The 20,850-nt window shown below is 45.4% G+C and overlaps 1 protein-coding gene across 4 annotated transcripts in view; it reads left to right on the top strand.

Annotated features, from left to right (window-relative positions):
• Rgs6 (regulator of G protein signaling 6) overlaps positions 1-20,850 on the top strand; it is a 430,841-nt gene that overhangs the window by 381,426 nt on the left and 28,565 nt on the right. For all 4 annotated transcript variants that reach the window (XM_090344405.1, XM_090344408.1, XM_090344407.1 and 1 more), the window contains exons 14-15: positions 977-1,102; positions 8,166-8,352. In XM_090344405.1, the coding sequence (XP_090200531.1) occupies positions 977-1,102; positions 8,166-8,352 (313 nt within the window). The remainder of the gene's footprint in view (positions 1-976; positions 1,103-8,165; positions 8,353-20,850) is intronic.

A 20,850-nucleotide genomic window follows, 5' to 3' on the forward strand; every position in this document is an offset into this window, starting at 1 on the left:
AGGATTACCGGCATGCCCCACTGTACCCAGTATAATTTTTTTTGGCCAGTCCTGGGGCTTGAAATCAGGACCACCTTGGGCTTTCTCAAGGTTAGAGCTCTACCACTTGAGCCACAGCACCACTTCTAGCTTTTTCTATGTATGTGATACCAAGAAATTGCACCCAGGTCTTCATGTATGCTAGGCAAGCACTCATACTACTAGGCCAAACTCCTGGCCCACCCAGTATATTTTTAAGCCAGAGTCTCACTGACCTTTTGTCCTAGCCTCAAACCACAGCTCCAGTCTCTGCCTTCTGAGTAGCTAGGATGATAGGCACGTGCTGCCAGTACCTTTCTAATAATGCAGTTATTAGATTCAGTGCATTTGCTAGTGTAAAATGCTTAGAACAGTGCCTAACACGTCATAAACTCTGTGCATGGTGAAGGTATAAGTAAATATAACAAGTGTACTTCTAAACAAGTGATTGGTTTATCCTGGATGTATTATGCATTTTCTGACAAGGAATCACTCAATTCTAAACAGATATTAATTTCCCCTTTGGAGGCTACGGAAGGGTTAGGAGGTGGGATGGGTCAGTGTCTTGGATGAAGGACTGGATTCATGAAGCATCTTGAATTTTGGAAAGCTGATTGGGTTAAATGTTGGACCTCTGGCTGGCAGAAGTAGCTCCTGGAGGGCTGGTCAGTGGTGGGGACTCATTTCCTGTCAAAACAGCCCCTTGGTAGCTACCCTGGTGATTCCCCAGCAACCTCTGCCTTTTTTCACATACCCTTTACAGAAACGTGTGATTATGGTTTACTGTTGGTGGACCTTTGGAATGTGTGCCTGCTTTATGAAATCTGTTGCTTGCATGTGAAACATTTCCCTTTGATGTGTGACAGGAAAACAGATTTGAGTTGTTGAGGAGAGGATGACACAGGCCTCTGTCTCTCGTACTGATCACTCTTCACGCCTTCTCCTCTTATCCCCAAAGCAAAGAGCCCAGCCAGCAGCGAGTCAAACGATGGGGCTTCTCTTTTGATGAGATACTGAAGGACCAAGTGGGACGAGACCAGTTCCTTCGATTCCTGGAGTCAGAGTTCAGCTCAGAAAACCTCAGGTAAATCTCTCCCAGGTTGAACTTGCACAGAATGTGTGTTAAGCTATTTTCAGATTCAGTTCCTGCCCTTCCTTTCCGCCATTCAAATTCCAGTTAAAATACACAACTCTGCCACCACCATGAAAAGCAACTATCAAACACCAGCAAATATTTACTTAAGTCTGGATGACATTTGTTCAACTCCCTGGACATATGTCTTCCCTAATAATCAAATGGAGCTCATTGAGTAACACCATAGAAGCATAGGGTCACGGAGTAGAGGACTGCTTTATGGCATCTCTTAAAATTTCTTAATTTCAGAGATTGGGGTGGTGGGAGGGAATGAGGATGGAGGATAGGATCAACAAATAAGAGGGAAGTCAATAGGCTCATTTAGAGTTTCAAAAAGCAAGAAAATCATGCCGGGTACAGTGGCTCACGCCTGTAATCCTAGCCTACTGAGGTCTGAGGATCATGGTTAGAAGCCAACCCAGGTAGAAAACTCTGTGAGACTCTTATCTCCAATTAGTGACTTGTCAAGCCCCCTCCCCCCAAATAAATAAAGCAAAGTAGAGCTGTGGTTCATGTGGTAGGGCACTAGCCTTGTGCACTAAAGCTCAGAACAGTGCCTAGGCCCTGAGTTCAAGCCCCAGGACCAGAAAAAAAAAATGTCTTTCTGTAACTGAAGATGGAGCTACACAAGTCAAACAAAACATATATTACATATTATCCCTTTTGGAGAGAATTCTGTTAGCTCCATAAGATGGTCACTCTAGTCATCTGACACTAGCCACAACAGCTGATACTTTTTCCTTTATTGGTAACTAATCCCTTGGGAGGGGAATGTGGTAATCATTACTACGTAGTAGGAGAAAAAAAGGAAGCATCCCAAACATGGCATCCAGTGAAAGAGGAAGAGAAGGTGACAGATAAAAGGAAAAGGGTTCTTGGGCATGAAACATGGAAGAATGAGGGCTTCCTCACCCACTTACTGCGTTCCATTCACAAAAACGTGATTTACCCAGAACCCTTCAGTGACCCTAACAAATTGTGACATCTTCATGAGTAAGGTGTAAGTCAGTCAGTTAAGCTGTCCCTCTCACTATCTTTTTCTGGTTTTCTTTAATAGGCTAATTTTTTGATTGAAATACTGTTTTGTTCATTGTTTTCTTAAATTTTCACAGCACATACTTCAGGAAATAACTGTCTTCTTCAAAGAGAATGTGTGAAACTGTTATTTATTTGAAGTTACAGTTTCCTCTGTCCCCCACATCAATCAGGAGAGTCATAGCCCTTGTGTGTGGTAGCAAGTTCTCAGAGTTTGCTAAGGGCTGCTGGGTCATCATGGCGTGAGATCTCCTCCTGTAACAATCTTATAGCTCCTCGAGGGGAAGAAAACACACCACACACACACACACACACACACACACACACACACACACACACACACACACGAGAAACTGCTGCATTATTAAATGCATATAAACAGGTGTAAACTGGAAGACCATTTTTTTCCAAGTATTTAAGAGAGGATTCAATGTAAGCCAGAACAGGCAAGTCATAAGTTAGTCATGGAAGAAGACACAAGTCATGAGTAGATAAAGAAGAGGCGGGGAGAATATTCTAAAGCAAGGAGTGTGCATGTGTTAGTTAGACTTTGCGTTGCTATGACCAGTATCTGAGGGACATGATTCAAGGGACGAAGGATTTATTTTGCTCCCAGTTCAAAGATGTTGGCCCAAGATGGCCAGTGGGGTGTGGGAAGCAGAACAACTCACGTCATGCAGCCAGGAAGTAGAAAGAGGAGAGAAGGAGAAGATACCAGCACTATGAGCTCCCTGCTGCTTCCCTTTTTGCTCCATGTGGACCCCCAGCCAGTGGGAGGGTGCTGCCCACATCCAGGGTGGTCTTCCCCCTTTAATTTACCCTCTCCTTGTCGACCCACTAGAGTCAGGTGTGTCTCACCAATCTCCTACATGCCTCTTAAGCCAATCAAGTTGACCACCAGGATTAACCATTCGGGTGGCAGGGTTGTGTACTCCATGCTAAGCATCCTCTCTGCCTATTATGAACCAGATGAGGTCTTCGTTATTGTGAGAACTCCAGGAGCATCTACTCACTCTACTGCCACCTTGCCCAGTCCACCAAGCCACAGTGTAACCAGAACCACCTATGGAATCAGACTAGGTTCAGGAAATAGCTATAACACAGGGCCTCCGTGTGAACAGAGGAATATGGCGCTGGCAGGTACTCAGCACTTCCTGCCATTACCACCCGAGTCTCTGCCAACTCCTTACCCAGGAGGGCCGCAGTGCAATCTGGGATGAAGAAAATTACCCCAACAAATGAGAACACACTCACGCCCAGCATGTAAATCTAGATGTGAAAAGGGCCCTCTCTGATCCATGACAGGAAAGGGGCAAGGAAACAGTACAGCATAGAGAGAAAGTATGGCTTAGGACTTCTAAAACCCTTTCAGGAGTCCCAAGTTACATTGTTATAAGATTCAGCATGATAGGATATAGAGGTAAAAACTTGGTTTTAAGTCACAGCTATAGGACCCTTGGGTACTGTTATAGTGGCTTTTGTTTTCTGTTCATTCCTTTGGCCATAGTATTGGCTTATCGCCTCTCATAACCCAGGTCCTGAGGCTTGGAGAAGATCATGTTTTACAGTCCACCCAAGGTGGCCATGTGTGGCCAGGCAGGTGTACCTCCACTGCAGCCCACAGGCGTGACAGCCCTGGAAAGTCCATAATGTGAATCATTTGAGAGTTCTGCCCTTGAGTGCTGTGGGTCCTACTGGGCTTGACCCTTCTTTCAGAGCTGGTCTAGAGCTCAGGTTCCTGGGATGAGAGGAACAAGAGGAGGGAAGGAGAGAGACTGGCCCAAACCCAAAAGGATCCACTGCAAATGCCTCTCCCACTTGAGTCCCTTATGCCCTCAAGTGACTGAGAAATAGCTAAGCTTCAGAAGGAGGAGGGACAAGGAGCCCTAATGTATCTTCGATACCATTTAAGTAAAGAGTTCTATGATGGTATAAAATCTACCCTTCCCTTTCAAGAGAGTCTGAGATGAGAGAGCTGTCATCTCTAGGTGACAGAGGAAGGGCTGCCTCTCCTTTGTGAACTACCCCAAGCCCCTTTGTGGACCCACAAGGCAGCAGTCTGCTGGAAGGGAGTGGAGTTGAGTGCAAGTCCTCACCCATCAGGTGGGAACCTTGTTGTTCTCAATACAGGAAGTGTCACCACATCATTATCCTTCCACCAGCTTGGTGACTTTTCCAAACGTGGTGATAATCGCCCCTACTGAATGTCCTTTATACAAACCACCTTCCCTGGCTTGACACCCTGTGCTGTATGGCAGGGCGTGAGTTAAAAATCAAAACCAGTAACAAAGAGCATTATACACCCCCCACACCCCCCTCGCCCCTCTCGCCCCCTTGCTCCATTCAGTACATTTTTTATGAGCTGTGATGTCGTTGCCTGAGAGAACGGAATGATTCTTCCAACCTGCAGATTGATGATGCTAGGTCCACTCTGTCAGCTTTGTGAAGGGAGAGGCAATTAAGAGAGAGCCCAGGGGAGCTGCCAGGTTTGCCTCGAGTGTTCCATCTCCAGTAGTTGCCCCAAGTCCTAGAAAGATCTCCAAAGGGACACTAGGCCCCACAGACTCCCCCACTAACCAAAACCATGATGAATAGGAGCTGAGTGGCTCCCACAATGCCTTGCACACTGGCAGCCATCTGGCCACTGTCCAGGAACCAAGCTCAGCTTTAGCCATGATTGCCAATGAGAACTCTCAGCTCAACCAGAGACAAAAAAGTGTTTAATCCATTGTCCTCAGCCTCTGGCTGACCAGCAGAGGGCACAGAAACACTTCTTTCCACCATGGAACTTACTTATCTCCAGAATGATGCCAAAGCTGTGCTTCCTAACTCGGGAAAATTCTACTTTGTGGGAAAAACAAATCAGGTGGGCTAGTAACATAAGGACGGTTCAGGTCTCTGCAGGATGGAAACAATGAACGACTCCAGTCAGGTTTCTCTTACTCCAGCCAGCCTAGACGAGAAAATCCCATTTCTGTCAGCATTCAGGAAGAAAAGAGAGAAAAGAGGCTCATATGGTATTCTCATCCACCGCCATGGCTCCAGCAGTGTTTCTTATTTATTTATTTATTTATTCATTTATTCATTTATTTATGTGCCAGTACTAGGGCTTGAATTCTGGGCCTAGATGCTGACCCTTACCTTTTTGTTCTTTTCCCCCTCAAAACCCAAGGTCCTATCACAGCTCTCTTCCCAGCATTTTGGGAGTTAAGTGAAGAGTCTCACAGACTTTCCTGCCCAGGTTGGCTTCAAATTATAATTCTCAAATCTTACCCTCCTGATATTCCAGACATAAGCCGCCAGTGCCTAGCCCAGCCAGTGTTCCTAGAGCCTGGCTGCCTTGCCCACCTGCAATCATTGCTAAGCCGTGAACACAAATCAAATGCCAGCACACAGGCGGGTGGCTTCCCACTGGTCTGAGGATTGGACCGGTGGCATTCCCATACCTCAGAGCCCCCTGTGTCCTTCCAGGCACACGGCCCTCTGCTGCCAGCTATGGGGGCTTAGTGCAGGATGGGTGGGTTTCGTGTCGCTTCTGGCGTTGGAAGCCCCTCCACGGTCTCAGGATCGGGGTCTGCATGCTTTTGATAAGAGCCAATGCTTCTGGAGCCTTAGTGGGCCACCCATGCACAGTGGCTACGCAGAGAGACCATTTGGGGGAGGGAGGGTTGGCCTGAGCTGGGAGCTCAGGACTGTGGGGCTGGGAGACAGCAAACATACACTGGAGCCTGTTCAGAATTTCAGATGGGCACAAAGGGTTTTTCGAAGCTGTAGTGGTTAATACATATGGGGTGTCAGGATGCTGTCATGACCATGGTTCTGCTGGCATCTGGGAGGGACAAGGCAAAGAGAAGGCCAGGCTGTGTCCCTGCCTCTGCAGGAAGACAAAGCTGTTGAGAGATATTGCCTTTACTCTTTGCATCTACTCTTCCTTCTCCCCTCACCTCCTCTCTTCTCCTCCCCTTCTCCGCTTCCTCTTATCACCACAGGTGTTTCTTCTTAGGCTTTTGGATCAATCCAAAGTTTTAGCTAACAGAGGAAACCTTTGAATTTGCATGTAATTGTTGATTAAATCTGGTCCTGAGATGTGGGTTGCCACCCGTTCCCCCCTTCAACCTTCTCTATACACAACTGAGTGGTGGGCATTAGTAGGACTTTCAGGTGTGGGGAGTTATCAGAGCCTTCCCGGGGTGGCGGGGGAATCCAAAGCACCTTCCCAGAGCATACTGAAGCAAGGGGCAGAGATGACAGAAGATGACATCCAAATGGCATTGTTGGGGGAGGCAGTAAATCACACAGGTGTATCCCTTGCTGAGACCTTGCAGGAAAGGACCCTGACCTTGCTTGCAGCCAGAGAGAGAACTCAGCCCAGAGGCAACTCCCTGGAGTTGCTGATCTGCACCTGCCCATCAGCAGTGGCAATGTCTGCTGTAAGGCCTTAGCACTCTGAAGAATAGCTACAGGTTCTCTTCTCCCTGGTTATGGGAAGAACATGGGTGCAAAGGATCCGGGGAAGAAAGTAGAAGGGCTAGGGTTGAAAGGAAGGGGCTGAATTGAAGCCCCTTTGCACAACTACTTAAAAATACATCGTTTTAAAAAGAAAGGCAGAAGATGATTGACAGCATTAGTAAAGAGCCCTGGAAGCTCCTGGAGGAAGAAGACTGAAATTTGGGGTTAGGCTGGAAGAGTTGAGCCTGTGGGTGTCACTGACCTTCCTCAGCACCCACCTTCAGGCTGAGTTAAGTCTGGTGGGAGTTTTTAAAGCCTATGCTACATGTATCTATACCCATGTTGGTGTCAGCTTCACAGATGAGAAGAGACACTAAGAAGGTACAACAATTCAAGACATCAGCATAGCCAGGCTCCTTGCTCTTCTTATCAAAAGTAGCGGTTGCCTTTCCTGCATCTCGTGGATCTTCAGGATCAGCCAGAGTGCTGTGAAGGTTTTCATTAAGGACATCATCAGAATCCTAAACCAGAGGGAGAGACACAGACCAGTCCTTGTGGAAATGGGCCCGCATCACCCCAGTCTGCCACTTGGTGGCACCTTCAGGCCATTCATTTGACTTAGAGGTCTAAACAACAACAGGAACACATGCCTCACCTTTTTATTTATCATTATTTTCTCAAGGAAGTGCATCTTACTTGGAGTGAAATTCAAAGTACTTTCCAACACGGGTGCTTTCGATTTCTTTTGTCCTCACCATCCATTGGCTAGATTTGCTGTCAGAACCACACACTATAGGGCCTGGCTTCTCACTGTTAGGGAATTGGTTTGTCCAGCACTGGTTCCTGCTGCAGTGTGGTCCTCAGGACCTGGAAGCTGCTGTTCTGGCTTTGGCCGAGGTTGCTATCCTCAGCAGAGAGATGCTCACATGAGGCTGTGACAATGGCAGCTCCTGTACAAATGCTAAGAGTGATGAGTAGAGATTTTCCCTGGGACTCTCTGGAGAATCTCTTGGTAGAGATGTCCGCCCTGTATCTCCCGTTGTGCCAGATAAGCCCACCTTCCCTTTAAATGTCATTCATTGAGCACATACTGTAAGTCCCACACCATGTTCACAAATGTGAACAACTTGATTTATCTGTCTTCAACACGAATCTCAACTAGAGAGGATTTTACCTCATTGGGCACATCTGGAGACATCGTTGATTGCCTTAACTTGGGGAGTACAATTGATATCTAATGGGCAGAGGTTGTGGCTGCTGTTTAACGTTCTACAAGACATAGGACAGTCCTGTCACTAACACTTAAGAAGAAAATGTGGAAATGGCAATGACACTGAAGCTGAGAAATCTTGGTTTTGTTGGTTGCTAGGAGTTTATTGACCTTCTGATATGTACTTTGTACTTTCTAAAGACCCAACCCCCCCTTTGTGGTCTTTGTGACCCAGGTGTGGCATCAGAATTGTATGCAGCATTCTCTGGATGACCATCTCCAGAAGATAGAATTGACTGTTGCTGCTTTCCATTCCAGGTTCTGGCTAGCCGTCCAAGATCTCAAAAAACAGCCCCTCCAGGATGTGGCCAGAAGGGTAGAAGAAATCTGGCAAGAATTTCTGGCTCCAGGAGCCCCGAGTGCAATCAACCTGGATTCTCACAGCTATGAGATAACCAGTCAGAACGTCAAAGATGGTGGGAGATACACGTTTGAAGATGCTCAGGTTTGTTTCTCCACTGATTCTTTTGTAAGGTCTTCTTTGTCCCCTTTAACACAAGCCCAAGGCCATCTGAATACTTAGATTCTAACCATTAGGATCCATGGTTTATAAGTCAATCAGTAGAAACCATCCCAGATGGGCATACAATGAAACTCCACCATGGGTTGCATTATTACATAGCAACAGAAATGTATAATTACACATGCGTCTCGACATATGACAGATGAGTAAATCATCCTCCTAAACCCATTGTAAGTTGAAATATCACAAGCTGAAGATGCATTTAATCTATCAAAGCTTAGCCTATCCAGCATTTTGCAGATGACTGGTTGAGTCTATACAGCCTTATCCATGAGGACATGGCTGACTGGGAGCTGAGACTGTGACTGCTCAGAATCTGGAGACAGGATCACACTGCATATTGCTAGCCCTGAAGAAGATCAGATTTTGGAATGACAGCTTTTGTTGAATGCCTGTCACTCACAACCTCTTGTAAAGTCAAGAAATCACCATAAACTGGAGACCATCTATATATGCTAGGTCTTTTCTGGGAAAGTCTCAGAATGTTTTATAAAATCTGGACCCTCATAACAGGTCAATAGTGACTCTGGAAACAATCATGTGTCATCAGTAAAGTAGGTAGAGTGATCTAAAAGGACTAAGAGTCACACTTACATCTGGTATCCATCCTCATAACCACCGTATCTATATGGCCTGGGCACTGTCCCTGAGCTCTTCATACTCAAGGCTAGCAGACTAGCACTTGGAGCCATAGCTCCGCTTCCTGCTTTTGAGTGGTTAATTGGAGATCAGAGTCTCATGGGGACTTTTCTGCCCAGGCTGGCTTCAAACCACGATCCTCAGATCTTAAGAGTAGCTAGGATTACAGGCATGAGCCACCGTCACCTGGCTTCAGTTCATCCATCTTTAGCATCAAGAATCCAAGCCCTGGACTATCTGATGAGATGATGTAGGAGTCAACAAAAGCCCCTGTCCTCAACAAGGTTGTGGGTTAGACCAGGAAGGGGACCATTTCAGGAGTCTGAAAAAAAATAGATGCTAGGATGAAAGCAAACCAATAGGAGGATCTAGTGGCACCCCTGCTGGGAACTGGAACACTCACAGATACCATAGGGGCTGACTAAAGGGCACAGGTCACAGAAACTCCAAACAGTAGGCCAAGAGATGCCATTTCTAAAGATAAACAGCAGATTGCTTTCTCGCTTCCTGCCCCCCTGATTTCTATTTTCTCCTACTACCTAACAGCCCAAGACTAGAGAATCTGGACAAGTATTTGATGAACTAGTATTGTGGTTCATACAAGCAAGGAAGTACATTTCTTCCCCTTTTTAATTGCTAGTTTCCAGTGTAATGAGTGTTTTGCTATCAACTAACCATGGCGACCAGTTAGTCATTTGGTTTGTTCTTCATACACTTATAAACTTCATGCATTTGATTCTTTTTATTTGTTCACAATTCTAGGGATTGAACTCAGGGTCTCTTGCTTGCTAGGCTTAAGTGTTCTACCACTAAGCTACACCACTACTCCTTGGGCTCTTAATTTGTTTTTCAGATCGAGTCTTGTTCTTTTTGGGGGGTGGGGGGGAAGATGGCTTCAAGCTCTGATCCTCCTATCTCCACTTCCCAGAAGCTGGAATTACAGGCAAGTACATTCAGCTACCTATTGATGATTGGATTGTGCCATCTCTGAGCAGCTGGATTCATCTGTAATGACTTTATTAGTCTTTGATAGCAAAGAAATTAGGGGTGTCAATGATGTTTTCCCCCCTATACCTGGAAGAAACTATTTCTCCAAGGACCCCTGATTCTTCTTCATAGGAAATAGTTTTTAGAGGGCCTGGTATAGGCTCTGCTCTGTGTTCTCAGATGGTTCATTGCTTCCCGGCTTTACCAGTGAATAGGCTAAGAAATGAATAGGTAAAAGATAGATCATGAGCTCATGTTCATGCTTCCAGTTCAGAGCAATGGGGTTTTTATTTAACCTCTTCTTTCTTACATTAGTGCCCTTCTCAAGGACACCGTGGATAATTGCTCATAATGACTCATTTGCTTTGTCCTGCAGGACTGCTTAGCCCCTTGACTGTTGTGTTATGTTCCATTGTATGGAAGTGCCAATGTGTAATCAGTCAGTTCTCCTGGGTATTCATGTTGTTGCTAACTAACTGAAGAAAGATTTGATGGTAAAACCGAAAAGTCAACGCATCCTTGTGCCTCTGCAAGATCTTTCAATAACTAGCCTTTAAAAGTGCTCGGCAACTTTCCAAGTACTTTCAAATGCACTGTGTATCATTTCCACAGCAATCTCCTGAGGTAGCGTAGACTTAAGGACTGACTGAGATCTAACATCCTCATTATCTGTTAGGATTGATCTTCCCCAGATTCAAATAAAACATGCTTTCTATACCATTCCAACCTTCAGCCTGCTCCTTCTTGCTTCTTAAGTATGTTTCCACCCTGACTAACCAGAAAGTGCTTCTTACTGACAGTGTGACCTTGAATAAGTTCCTGTCTTCCTTCTTTTCTCTCCCTCCCCCGCCTCTCTCTCTGCACTTGACTTCTGTCTGTGAGCTTTTAATGTTCAAGGATAGTGCACTACCACTTGAACTACCAGCTTTGGTGTGTTCCTCAGAGATAAGAATCTCATAAACTTTCTTGCCCTGGCTGGCTTCAAACCATGATCCTAAGGTTTCAGCCTCTTCAATAGCTAGGATTACAGATGTGAGCCACCAGAGCCCAGCAAATCTTCCCTTTCTTCTATGTAGGGTAGAGATACAGTGGAATCCAGATATAAGGGGGTCAAATAAAACATGCCAGCTACTACTAGTGACCAACCCACAGTATGATAGGGCAAGTGTTTACTAGTTCATGTCCCAATATCATTAATATTCTTTTTCATTCTTTCATGTTTAACATCTTCAGTGAAAAACCAAATAATCCCATGTCACATACAGCCAGAAGCACCCATCTTTATGACATTCAGGTGCTCCTTGATTTATAACATGGTTCCATCCCAATAAATTTATGTCACATTGACAGTTCCCAAAAATGTATCAAAGGCTTGGCACTGGTGACTCATGCCTATAATCCTAGAAATTTAGGAGGCTGAGATCTGAGGATGAAGGTTCAAAGCCAGCCCCAGCAGGCAAATCCAAGAAACTCTAATTTCTGATTTTAAAAAGTCAAAGGTAGAGCTGTGGCTCCACTGGTAGAGCTCTAGCCAGCTTTACGTGAAATAGTTCAGGGATTGCACTTTGGTCCTTCCATCCCTTCAGTACCAGAACAGAACAAAAAAATATGTATTTAAGACAAATATATTTAATACACCCACCAAACAGCACAGCTTTGTAACAGTAAGAAACCACCTAGTTATTTCCCACTGTGTGATCATATGGCCTGGGAAAAGAATAAAGCCCAAAGTGAAGGTCTTACTGGATTCATACGCTTTTGGTACCACTGTAAGATCCAAAGATTACAAATGGAATCCTCCCGCATTTGTTAGTGGTGATCTCCCTTAGTTTATATGTATACTTATACATATAGGTCCATATTGTCTACTCTACAAGGTATCACAGAGTGAGTAGCCTAAACAGCACAGTTTGCTCTAACACAGTTCTAGAAGCTGAGGGCTCCAAAGTGAAGACTCTAACAGACTTGGTTCCTGGTGAGGGTTCTCTTCCTGCTTCTAGATGGCCACTTTCTTTGTATGTTCTCTCTAGGAGTAGAAAGAGAGCAAGCATTCTTGTCTCTCTTCCTCCTTTTGCAAAGACATTGATCCCCCCATGAAGCTCAGCCTTCATGATCCCATCTAAACTATTCATGCCCAAGCAAAGCATCTTTTAGGAGAGCTTTGCTCTTGCTCATGGTTTCAAAAGTGGCCGTCCATCATGGCGGGAGCAGAGCAGTTCACATCATGAGTACCAGGAAGCAGAGAGATGAAGACAGGAAAGGGAGGGGATAAGATAGTCCTGATGATTTGCTCCCAGTGACCTATGTCCTCTAACTGGTCCTCATTTCCTGAATTTTCTAGAACCTTTCAAAATAGGGCCACAGCTAGAGGCCTAGGCTTTCACAAATTCCTGCCTGGCGAATACTTCATATTCAAATGCTCACATCTCCCAAAGGCTTCACCTCCAGAGCCCTCACCCTGGGTGTTAGGCCTTTAACAATATGCATTTTGGTGGGATGCAAATTTAGTCCCTTAACAGCACAATTATGCAAATAAGGCGATTCTACCATTTGCACTGGGGGAAATTGGAAGCTAAATCTTTTTTTTTTTTTTTTTTCTGTCAAGGGCCAGATAGTATAAATTTTAGGTGTAGTGAGACATATGGTCTATGTCACACTTATTCATTTTTTCCAAACAAAAGTAGCTACCATATACCTATAACACAAATAAGCAAATACAACTTACTCCCCCACCCCCACCACCATCTCCCCTCCCCTGAAAAACAGGGGTTAGGAACTGTTACTCTCAGGTAAGCAGAGACAGATGAGAAGTCATGTTGGGGCTGTGGCAGCCACACAGAAATTCCCTCAGACATTTCTGTGGCAGGAGTTGAGAATTCCAGCAGAAGCTGGAGGGGAGTTGAGGGTTCTCACAGATGTTGGCGGTGGAGCCAGAAACTCCCGCTGCCTTCTCCTTCCAGCACAAGTTGCCAACACCAAGCAGCACAGAGGGAGATCAGAAGTTTCCAGGGAAGGAAAGAGGGTTAAAATCCGTAGCAGCCACGCATGGCCGGCTATGACTTGCATACAGATCCCCTAACTCACTGGCCAATCATCTCCAGCTCAGTCTACACCTGACCCTAAATGTTTAGTACTCAGGGCTTCAGTTGTCACCAAGACCTGGAGAAACTTAGGTTCCCAGAAGAGGGCCCAAAGCCAACGTTTAGGCTCTTAATCCTGTTTCTGCCCTATACTTCTTTCTCAAAATTTCCTCCCCTCTGTTTGCCCATCTGCTAAATGGTTATATTTGTACCTTTGGAACTTCTCTATTCCCTTCAGTGCTGAGATCAGGAGTTCTGGGACTATCTCAAACTGTCACAAAGTTCATATAGTAGTAGACTGAGTAGCGTGGCCTAGCCAGATCTATTGGGGTCTGGGGTCTTTTTAATTTGACCACGTGTACTATTAGAGAAGGTTAATTTCCTACACTGGCTTCTTGAAGACATATTTCACAAGATGCTCAGTCAGCGTGGGCATGGGCCCCTCTTTTACATAGGTGTTTTGCTGATCCATTTGGCTTTTTTAAATTTGGGTCTAGACCAAATCTTCCATAATGGTCTATGGGCTGTGACCATAGCCCTCAGCTGCTTATTGATGTTCCAGTGAGACAGATTCAGCCTGATGAGGAGGAGCTGTGATTGTTTTCTGAAGGACTCCAACCTCCGTGTCCCAGAGTGATTCATGTCCATCCACCGCAGGCGATCTCACGGCCACCTGCTTGCTCCCAGGCCTCTCTCCTACTTCAGTTTGCTCATCCTCCAAATCAGAATGATGTCATCTCCACAGCCTGCTAAGGATTTTGGAGGAATCCAAAAGGCTAATATCCCTGAAAATTCTTTGAAAGAATGAAGAATTATCTATTTATAAGTGTGAACTCACAAGAATTAATGGTGTTAGTCTTCCCTGGAGTCTCATAATTCCAAGCTTAACATCCAAAAGAAATTCTCTCAAGGAGATGCTTGCTCTTACAGAGAAAGTATATGAGAACCAGATGTTGGGGTGGGAGGTGGCCTTTAAGATTCTACCTAAGGACCTGAACTTCCTCATTCTGAAGGTGGGAGGAAAATGATAGCAGTTTCAAGCAAGAAGAGGGTGAATCAGATGGTGGTAGGCAGAGCAGGCCAGAGCCAGGAGAAATCTGAGTCAAGGGGTTGGGAGTCTAAGGCTTTGCTTGTTGTCTTTGGAAGTGATTATTAAACCATAGGAAATATGGAGAGTGGAGGGCTTCCTCCTAGCATTTGAGCCTCTTTCCAGAGCCTCCAGGGCCAGCAGAGTCACTGCCTAGCTTCAATTTCAGAAGCCTCAGAGTATTCAAGGATGCTCTAAGGACTGTGTCTGTGGGTCTACCCAACCATTTGTCTGTCTTCACATCCATTCATTGCATGAATATGAATATTCATTCTTCCATTTGGGTGAAGGGACCTTGACCGATAGCCTATGAAGTCCTTGCTGAAAGAAACAACAGAAAATCAGGTGGCTTTCTCTCCTCAGAGCCTCACTCTATTTTTCTCCATACTGCTGGAGCTAGAGATCAAGGCCTTGTAATAATATCATTCTTTAGAAACATAAGAAACAGGTCACTGAGATTGGGAATCTGCCCTCAAATGGATTGACAGTTGAATCAGATGGCCCAACCACACCCATTAGTTTTAATTTCTGCAAGTTCCCGCCTCAGCTTCCTCACTGCCCAATTCCACCTCTTCCCTGACCTGTAGTGATGCTTAGACATCTACCTGCTCTGTACCTGGAGTGTCTGAACAATCCTGACCTCCAGATTTGAAAATTATTTGATAACAGCAAGGAATTTGGTCTTCTTTGCCTCTTATAATACCTTACAATACTATGATAATGCTGTGTGTGGTTGGAAGTTTTTTGTTTTTTTTGTTTTTTTTTTGTTTGTTTGTTTTGTTTTTTGCCAGTCCTGGACTTGAGCTCAGGGCCAGAGCACTGTCCTTGGGCTTTCTCAAGGCTAGAGCTCTACCACTTGAGCCACAGTACCACTTCTGGCTTTTTTCTATGGATGTGATGCCAAGGAATCAAACCCCGGCCTTTGTGCATGCTAGGCAAGCACTCTGCCACTAAGCCAAACTCCTGGCTCTGGAAGGTTTTTTTTTTTTTGTTTTTTGTTTTTTTGTTTTTTGTTTTTTAAGAGAACAATTTTCTTGACAACTCAGTTGAAAATGATGTTACTTTTAGCTACCCTTGCACTGAAATGGGGGGAGGAATAATGTATCCCTTTACTTTAATCTCTGAATAGACTTAGAGAGAGAGAAAAAATAGAGTAGGTCATCAATAAAAATTAACTTAAACCTACAAATATACCAAACTCATCAAAATTTGGAATACTCACTAAGTGTCAGATGTTCTGTCCTCTGGCAAAATACAGATGCATAGCCTGGTGCTTTCCTTAAGCAGCCCTACATCTAAGTTATCAGAACTCTACTTAGCCAACATCATCAATTCATAGATGATCAAAGAGAACCTCAAAGCCAGAATGAGATCTGGGTGATAAAAGAGTTTAGAAAGACAGCCTCGAGTAGATGCAGACAAGGAGCCTCTAGCTAAATTTTCTATTACTTCTATGCTTAAATGCATGGTGAAACAGGGTTGAAGTGGTTTGCATCTGTAACACCTTCTGCTCAAAAAGATAGAGGGAGGATTGTCATTCAAGGCCAGCCTGGGCTAAGAGTTAGTGAGACCAAAGATCGATCAATTGGCTAAGCAAGTTGACACATGCTTATATCCCAGTTAGGCAGGAGGCATAGGTAAGAAGATCTGAGGCTGGCCCTGGAAGAAAACAAAAAACAAACAAACAAAGCTCAAGATGATACCTGAAAAATAGCTAAGAAACAAGATAGAAAAAAAGGAAAAATGGAGAAAAAAGTACATGGCTGGCTCAACTGGTAGAGTGCCTGTCTAGCAAGCACAAAGCCCTGAGTTCAAATCCCAGTGCTATAAATAGATAAACAAATGCCATTTGAGTAAGGATGTAAAATTTCTTTTTTAGATTTTTTTATTTTTGCCAGTCGTGGGTCTTGAGCTCAGGGACAGAGCACAGTCCTTAGGCTTTCTCGAGGCTAGCATTCTACCACTTGAGCCATAGCAGCACTTCTGGCTTTTTTTCTATATATGTGGTACCAAGGAATCGAACCCGGGTCTTCATGCATGCTAGGCAAGCACTCTACCACTAGGCCAAACTCCCGGCCAAGGATGTAAAATTTCTTACAGTTGATTTGTTTCAAAGCCCAAGCATAGTAGAGTACACTTTTCTGTTTGCTCAGATTACTCAAAAGTCAAATCTTCCAGCTCTGGTGAGTGTTCTTCATCTTTGCCTCAGTGCTGCTTCTGGCAGCATTGTGTGCCAGGATCACAAGACCCTACCGTGTTTCCTGGTATTAAGCCTCTGCTGGAAGGCATTTCCTGGTCAACTCCCATGCAAGACATATCTTCATAAAGCATGCCACGGCTCTACTTGCTTCAGGACTCACTCATTTTCTCCTGTGGATGGTCTTATTCTAGGGAGATGAACAGCCTGGTTAAGGATGCATTTGAAAAGAACAAATCAGTCGTTTGTGATCTCTCTCTCTGTTTATTACCATACAGAATTCCTAAAGAGAAAAGCATCTAGAGAATGACATCCCAGAGTTTCTTTGTTGCTACTTCTGAGCAGATTTCCTGCAGCAAATCTCAAGACCTTGAAAAAGAAAAGGAGTGCAATTTTCTTAGTTAATACCCTTGGTATCGAGGTAGTTTAAAAACAACCAGCATGCAGTGGTAGCTCATATCTGTAATCCTAGCTACACAGGAGGCTGAGATCTAGGGACCGTGGTTCAAAGCCAACCTGGGCAGACAAATCTGATTCATATATCTAGCTAAACAGCAAAAGGTTGCAAGTGGAGTATGGCTCAAGTATTAGAGGGCTAGCCTTAAGCAAAAAAGCTAAGTGAATGATACATAAAGTTGTCAGGATGTTACCTCATCTAATAGTAGGGTTTGAACAGCATGGAAATCCGGGGCCCTCCAGCCAGGTGTTGCATGTGCCTATAAGATGTATTGCAAGATATAAAACAAATGATCGGTTGCTCTTAAATCTGCTCCTGACCTTGAATGATAAGTGGAAGCAAATAGCCTCCATATTTTACTTAGAAGGCCAAGGAAATCCAGACAGTATGTTCTTATTTAATCACCACGTGATCCCAGAGTGATCACCCACAGATGCATCCATGAGGAACAATAACCTTATGTAGGTACCATATCACTGTGGGATCTTTCCTGTATTTGCCAAGCACAGCTGGAATTGACTTCAACACCTTCCTATTGTGCAGTGTGCCGTCCTACAAGGCACACAGGAAAGCGATTCAATTTAGACCCGAGAGGCCTCAGGTCTGAAGGAAAACCTTTGGTTGAAGATAGTTGAGTATCTTCAAGAGTGAGATCCAAGGATACAGATGTACCACTCGTGGCTTCCTAACCTAACCCATCTGCCCTCAGTGCTTGGCCATCCGGGGATATCTCCACACCTGGAGAGACTCACTTTGCCTCAGCCAGGGAACACTGATCTGCTTTCAAACCCAAGTCAAGGTCAATGAAAAGTCAAGATCCATCAAAAGCAGCAGCTCAGTGCAGGAAGTGCGTATGCCCGGGGTTCCACATGGGTCCCACATTGACTCTGAGGCAGCTGAGTCACCTGCTAGAGATTCAGTTTCCTGGTCTGTCAGATGCGAGGCCTGGCTTCAGAATGAACAGTGCCCACAAGATTAGACCAGCTGGACCTCACTCTTCAGTCCTCCTTGCCTCTTTTCTTTGTCCTCTGGCCTAACATCATCGCTGACAAGGACAGTCACAATAGGAGAGTATTATTCCTTGATGTCTATAGTAATCTTTGTTGTGTTTGCGCTTACGTTTCTACATTTAAAATGGGATGGACAGGGCTGGAAGGGACTGGGTAGGAACCTAAATCCAAGCCTCTGGCTCTCAGCCCAAGTCTTTTCTATCCCCCCACACAACACAGAACAACATGTTCTGTCTGCTTCCCCTTCAGGGGAACCCAAGGGGTCCAACAGCTCCCCCAAAGTCTCCATGTTATTCCGGGGAAGCTTAAAAACAGAGGGCGAAGAGGAGGCACGTACACCTTCAGGAAAGAAAATAGGACACCTGAAAATCACAACAAGGGCCCTTGGCTATCGCTCACGACTCCAGCTGAGTGGTTTTCCACTCTAGGAGGGTGTTCAGAAGCTGGGAGATGAGATCTTAGCTGTGTTTGGTGCCCAAAGCAAAGGGAGGATGTAAGAGTATTCGTAAGTGGCTCAGCTGCTCCAGCGTGCTATGGTCTAGAGCCCGGGGCCATTGTCTAATTACCTTCCCCATCTCCTGTCGGAGACACTGTGTTTTGTCTAAACAGAAAGATTTCCAAGAAGGACTCTCACCACAAAATATTGATCTGTAGCAGGTGTAGTTTGGAGGCCATGGGTACTGCTCGCTCACTCCAGCTCCCACGTGTGTCCTAGACCCCAATGATCCCTGTTGTTTTTGCTTCTGCCTTAGCAGCCCAGGCAAGCAAAGCAGCCCAGCAGCAGAGAAGGCTGGCCTGGGAAGGGAGGGAAAATGAAGGTGGTGTGTCTCATCAGAGTGACATCCTATATTACAAATGTCACCCACTACAGGGGTGTGCGTCCCTCCCACCCCGACATCTGGTGTGATTTAGGCCCCATAGCACAGCTTTCTCCACATGTGAGAGACTGGCCTCTCTCCTGAATCCAGGCACAGGTGCCATTGCTAACAGCTTTTCCCAACTGAGTCATCTGTCTGATGGGAAGAGGAAGATGGAGGACAGAGAAGGGGAAGGAGAAGAGAGGGACAAGACATAATAAGGAAAAGCAAAAGAAGAAGAAAAAACTTTTTTCTCCAGCTTGTAGGACTTCCCTCTCCATGGAGTCTCAGCTGGTCTTGCGGGTGGCTCCCTTGCACTTTGCAGATTCTAGGTCCGATTTTCCCTTAAGACCGGTTGTCTGCAGAACAGGGGAAACAAACCAGAGCCCCTCATAAATCAGTAGAGGTCACCGCCAAGAGCTTTGTACACTTGCTGTCCTTGGCAATGATAAACTCGTTGCATTTGGGAAATGTCCAGAGACCCTGAGTCTGATCTTAATTCTCATTCCCAGAAAAATCACAGCTCTTGGCAACACCCCCTCCCCCCGCCCCCATTTACTGTCTTTGTGTTTCCTAGACAAAGCTGGCAAGGAGGAAGGAACATAGTTCCATGGCTGCAGATCTCCAAGACTGCATTTCTTTGTGTAGGGGTGGAGAAGCAGGACAGGGGAGTCACAGGGAAAAAGAAGGTTCAGGCCAGAGGAAGGCTGAAGTCTTGGGGCCCTGGCAGGGACCTGAGGGATTCTGCTTTTGGTCAGACCTGAGCCTTAGAGCTATTCTTCAGTGCTTTGGTCATTGCTAGGATGGGAGATGGTTTGAGACTGAAGTCGTGATCAGGGGCTAGTAATGGGGTTGGCAGGGATGAAGCACTTCACAGATCCACAGTCTATGAGATCACTCTCTCCCCCTCCCGCTCCTTCTCTCCCTCTTTTCTCTCTCCCTCTCTTTCTATATCTCTCTGCCTCTCTCTCTCTCCCCTGCACTTCACCTCCACACTGCCCTTGCCTTGAGACATGGCTTTGGAGTTGGCCATACAATGTAAGGAAGGTGGCAACAGAGGCTGAACTGCTCCTTGGTCCCCACACACCAACAGCGGACCCTGCTGGCCTTTCCATCCCTGCCCTAGATCATCCTTCCTGTTCCAGTTGATCCAACTGTACAGTAATGACATCATACCACCCCAGCGCCATGGAATTGGGAGGTATTTCTATGGGTGTACTTTGTCTTCCTGCCTGAGTTTTCTGGTTCATCAACCAGTTTTTCGTATGTAATTAGACATAACCACACCACCTGTACTTGGTCTTCCTTGCAGCCGTTAGCTCTGTTGGCTATATGGTTCCTGGTAGAAAGCCTGCTTTGCCCATGGATCTAAACTATATGACAACAGAGTCTTCTTTGTCTTGTTCTGGTTGTAACCTCAGTGCCTGACACAGTGCCTGGTACCCAGTAGACAATAAATATTTACTCAATATTGTCATGATGACATGCTGAGGCACCTGCTTTATCCATGTCTATCTCAGTGGACAGTTTTTCTTTGCCTGCCCTCATCAAGGCCGTAAGAGTCAGGGTGGAAGTGTGTTGCTAAGGTCAGAAGTGCTAGGTGAAGAGGGGTTCTTTTACACCTCTCCTAGAAACAGAGTGAATAGTAGGAGACAAAATATTCATGTTTTAGATTCCCAGGGAAAGTCAAACAAGAAGCAGTTGACCCATTGTTCGGAATAGGGTTTTGGAAAAGGTCCAAGTATTAGAGCAAACCTTTCCAAATAATTCAGGAGATACCTGGCTCTGTCAGCTACACAGAAGTGATGCGTGACACAGAGAAACAGACAGGCAGTCACTCAGGGTTCACATTTGTGGCTAAAATGTAAGCACTAGATCAATGTGAAGAGATAACCTTTGAAGGCAAAGACCAATGACGCCCTTCAATGTGGACTCGGTTGAGCCAAGCAGCTCTCACTCTGTTGGGAGGCATGTGCACGTGATCCTCCCTCTCCCATACACAAAGCAGAAGCTTCAGCCTCTGGTGAATCACAGCCAGCACAGAGCTGGTAAACTTGCGAAGCATTCAAGGCAGCTATGGGTATTTAGCATGTTTACTGCCACTGT

The sequence above is a fragment of the Megascapheus bottae genome, chromosome 14, assembly GCF_031878675.1.
Source record: "Megascapheus bottae isolate mThoBot1 chromosome 14, mThoBot2.hap1, whole genome shotgun sequence".
Lineage (NCBI taxonomy): Eukaryota > Metazoa > Chordata > Mammalia > Rodentia > Geomyidae > Megascapheus > Megascapheus bottae.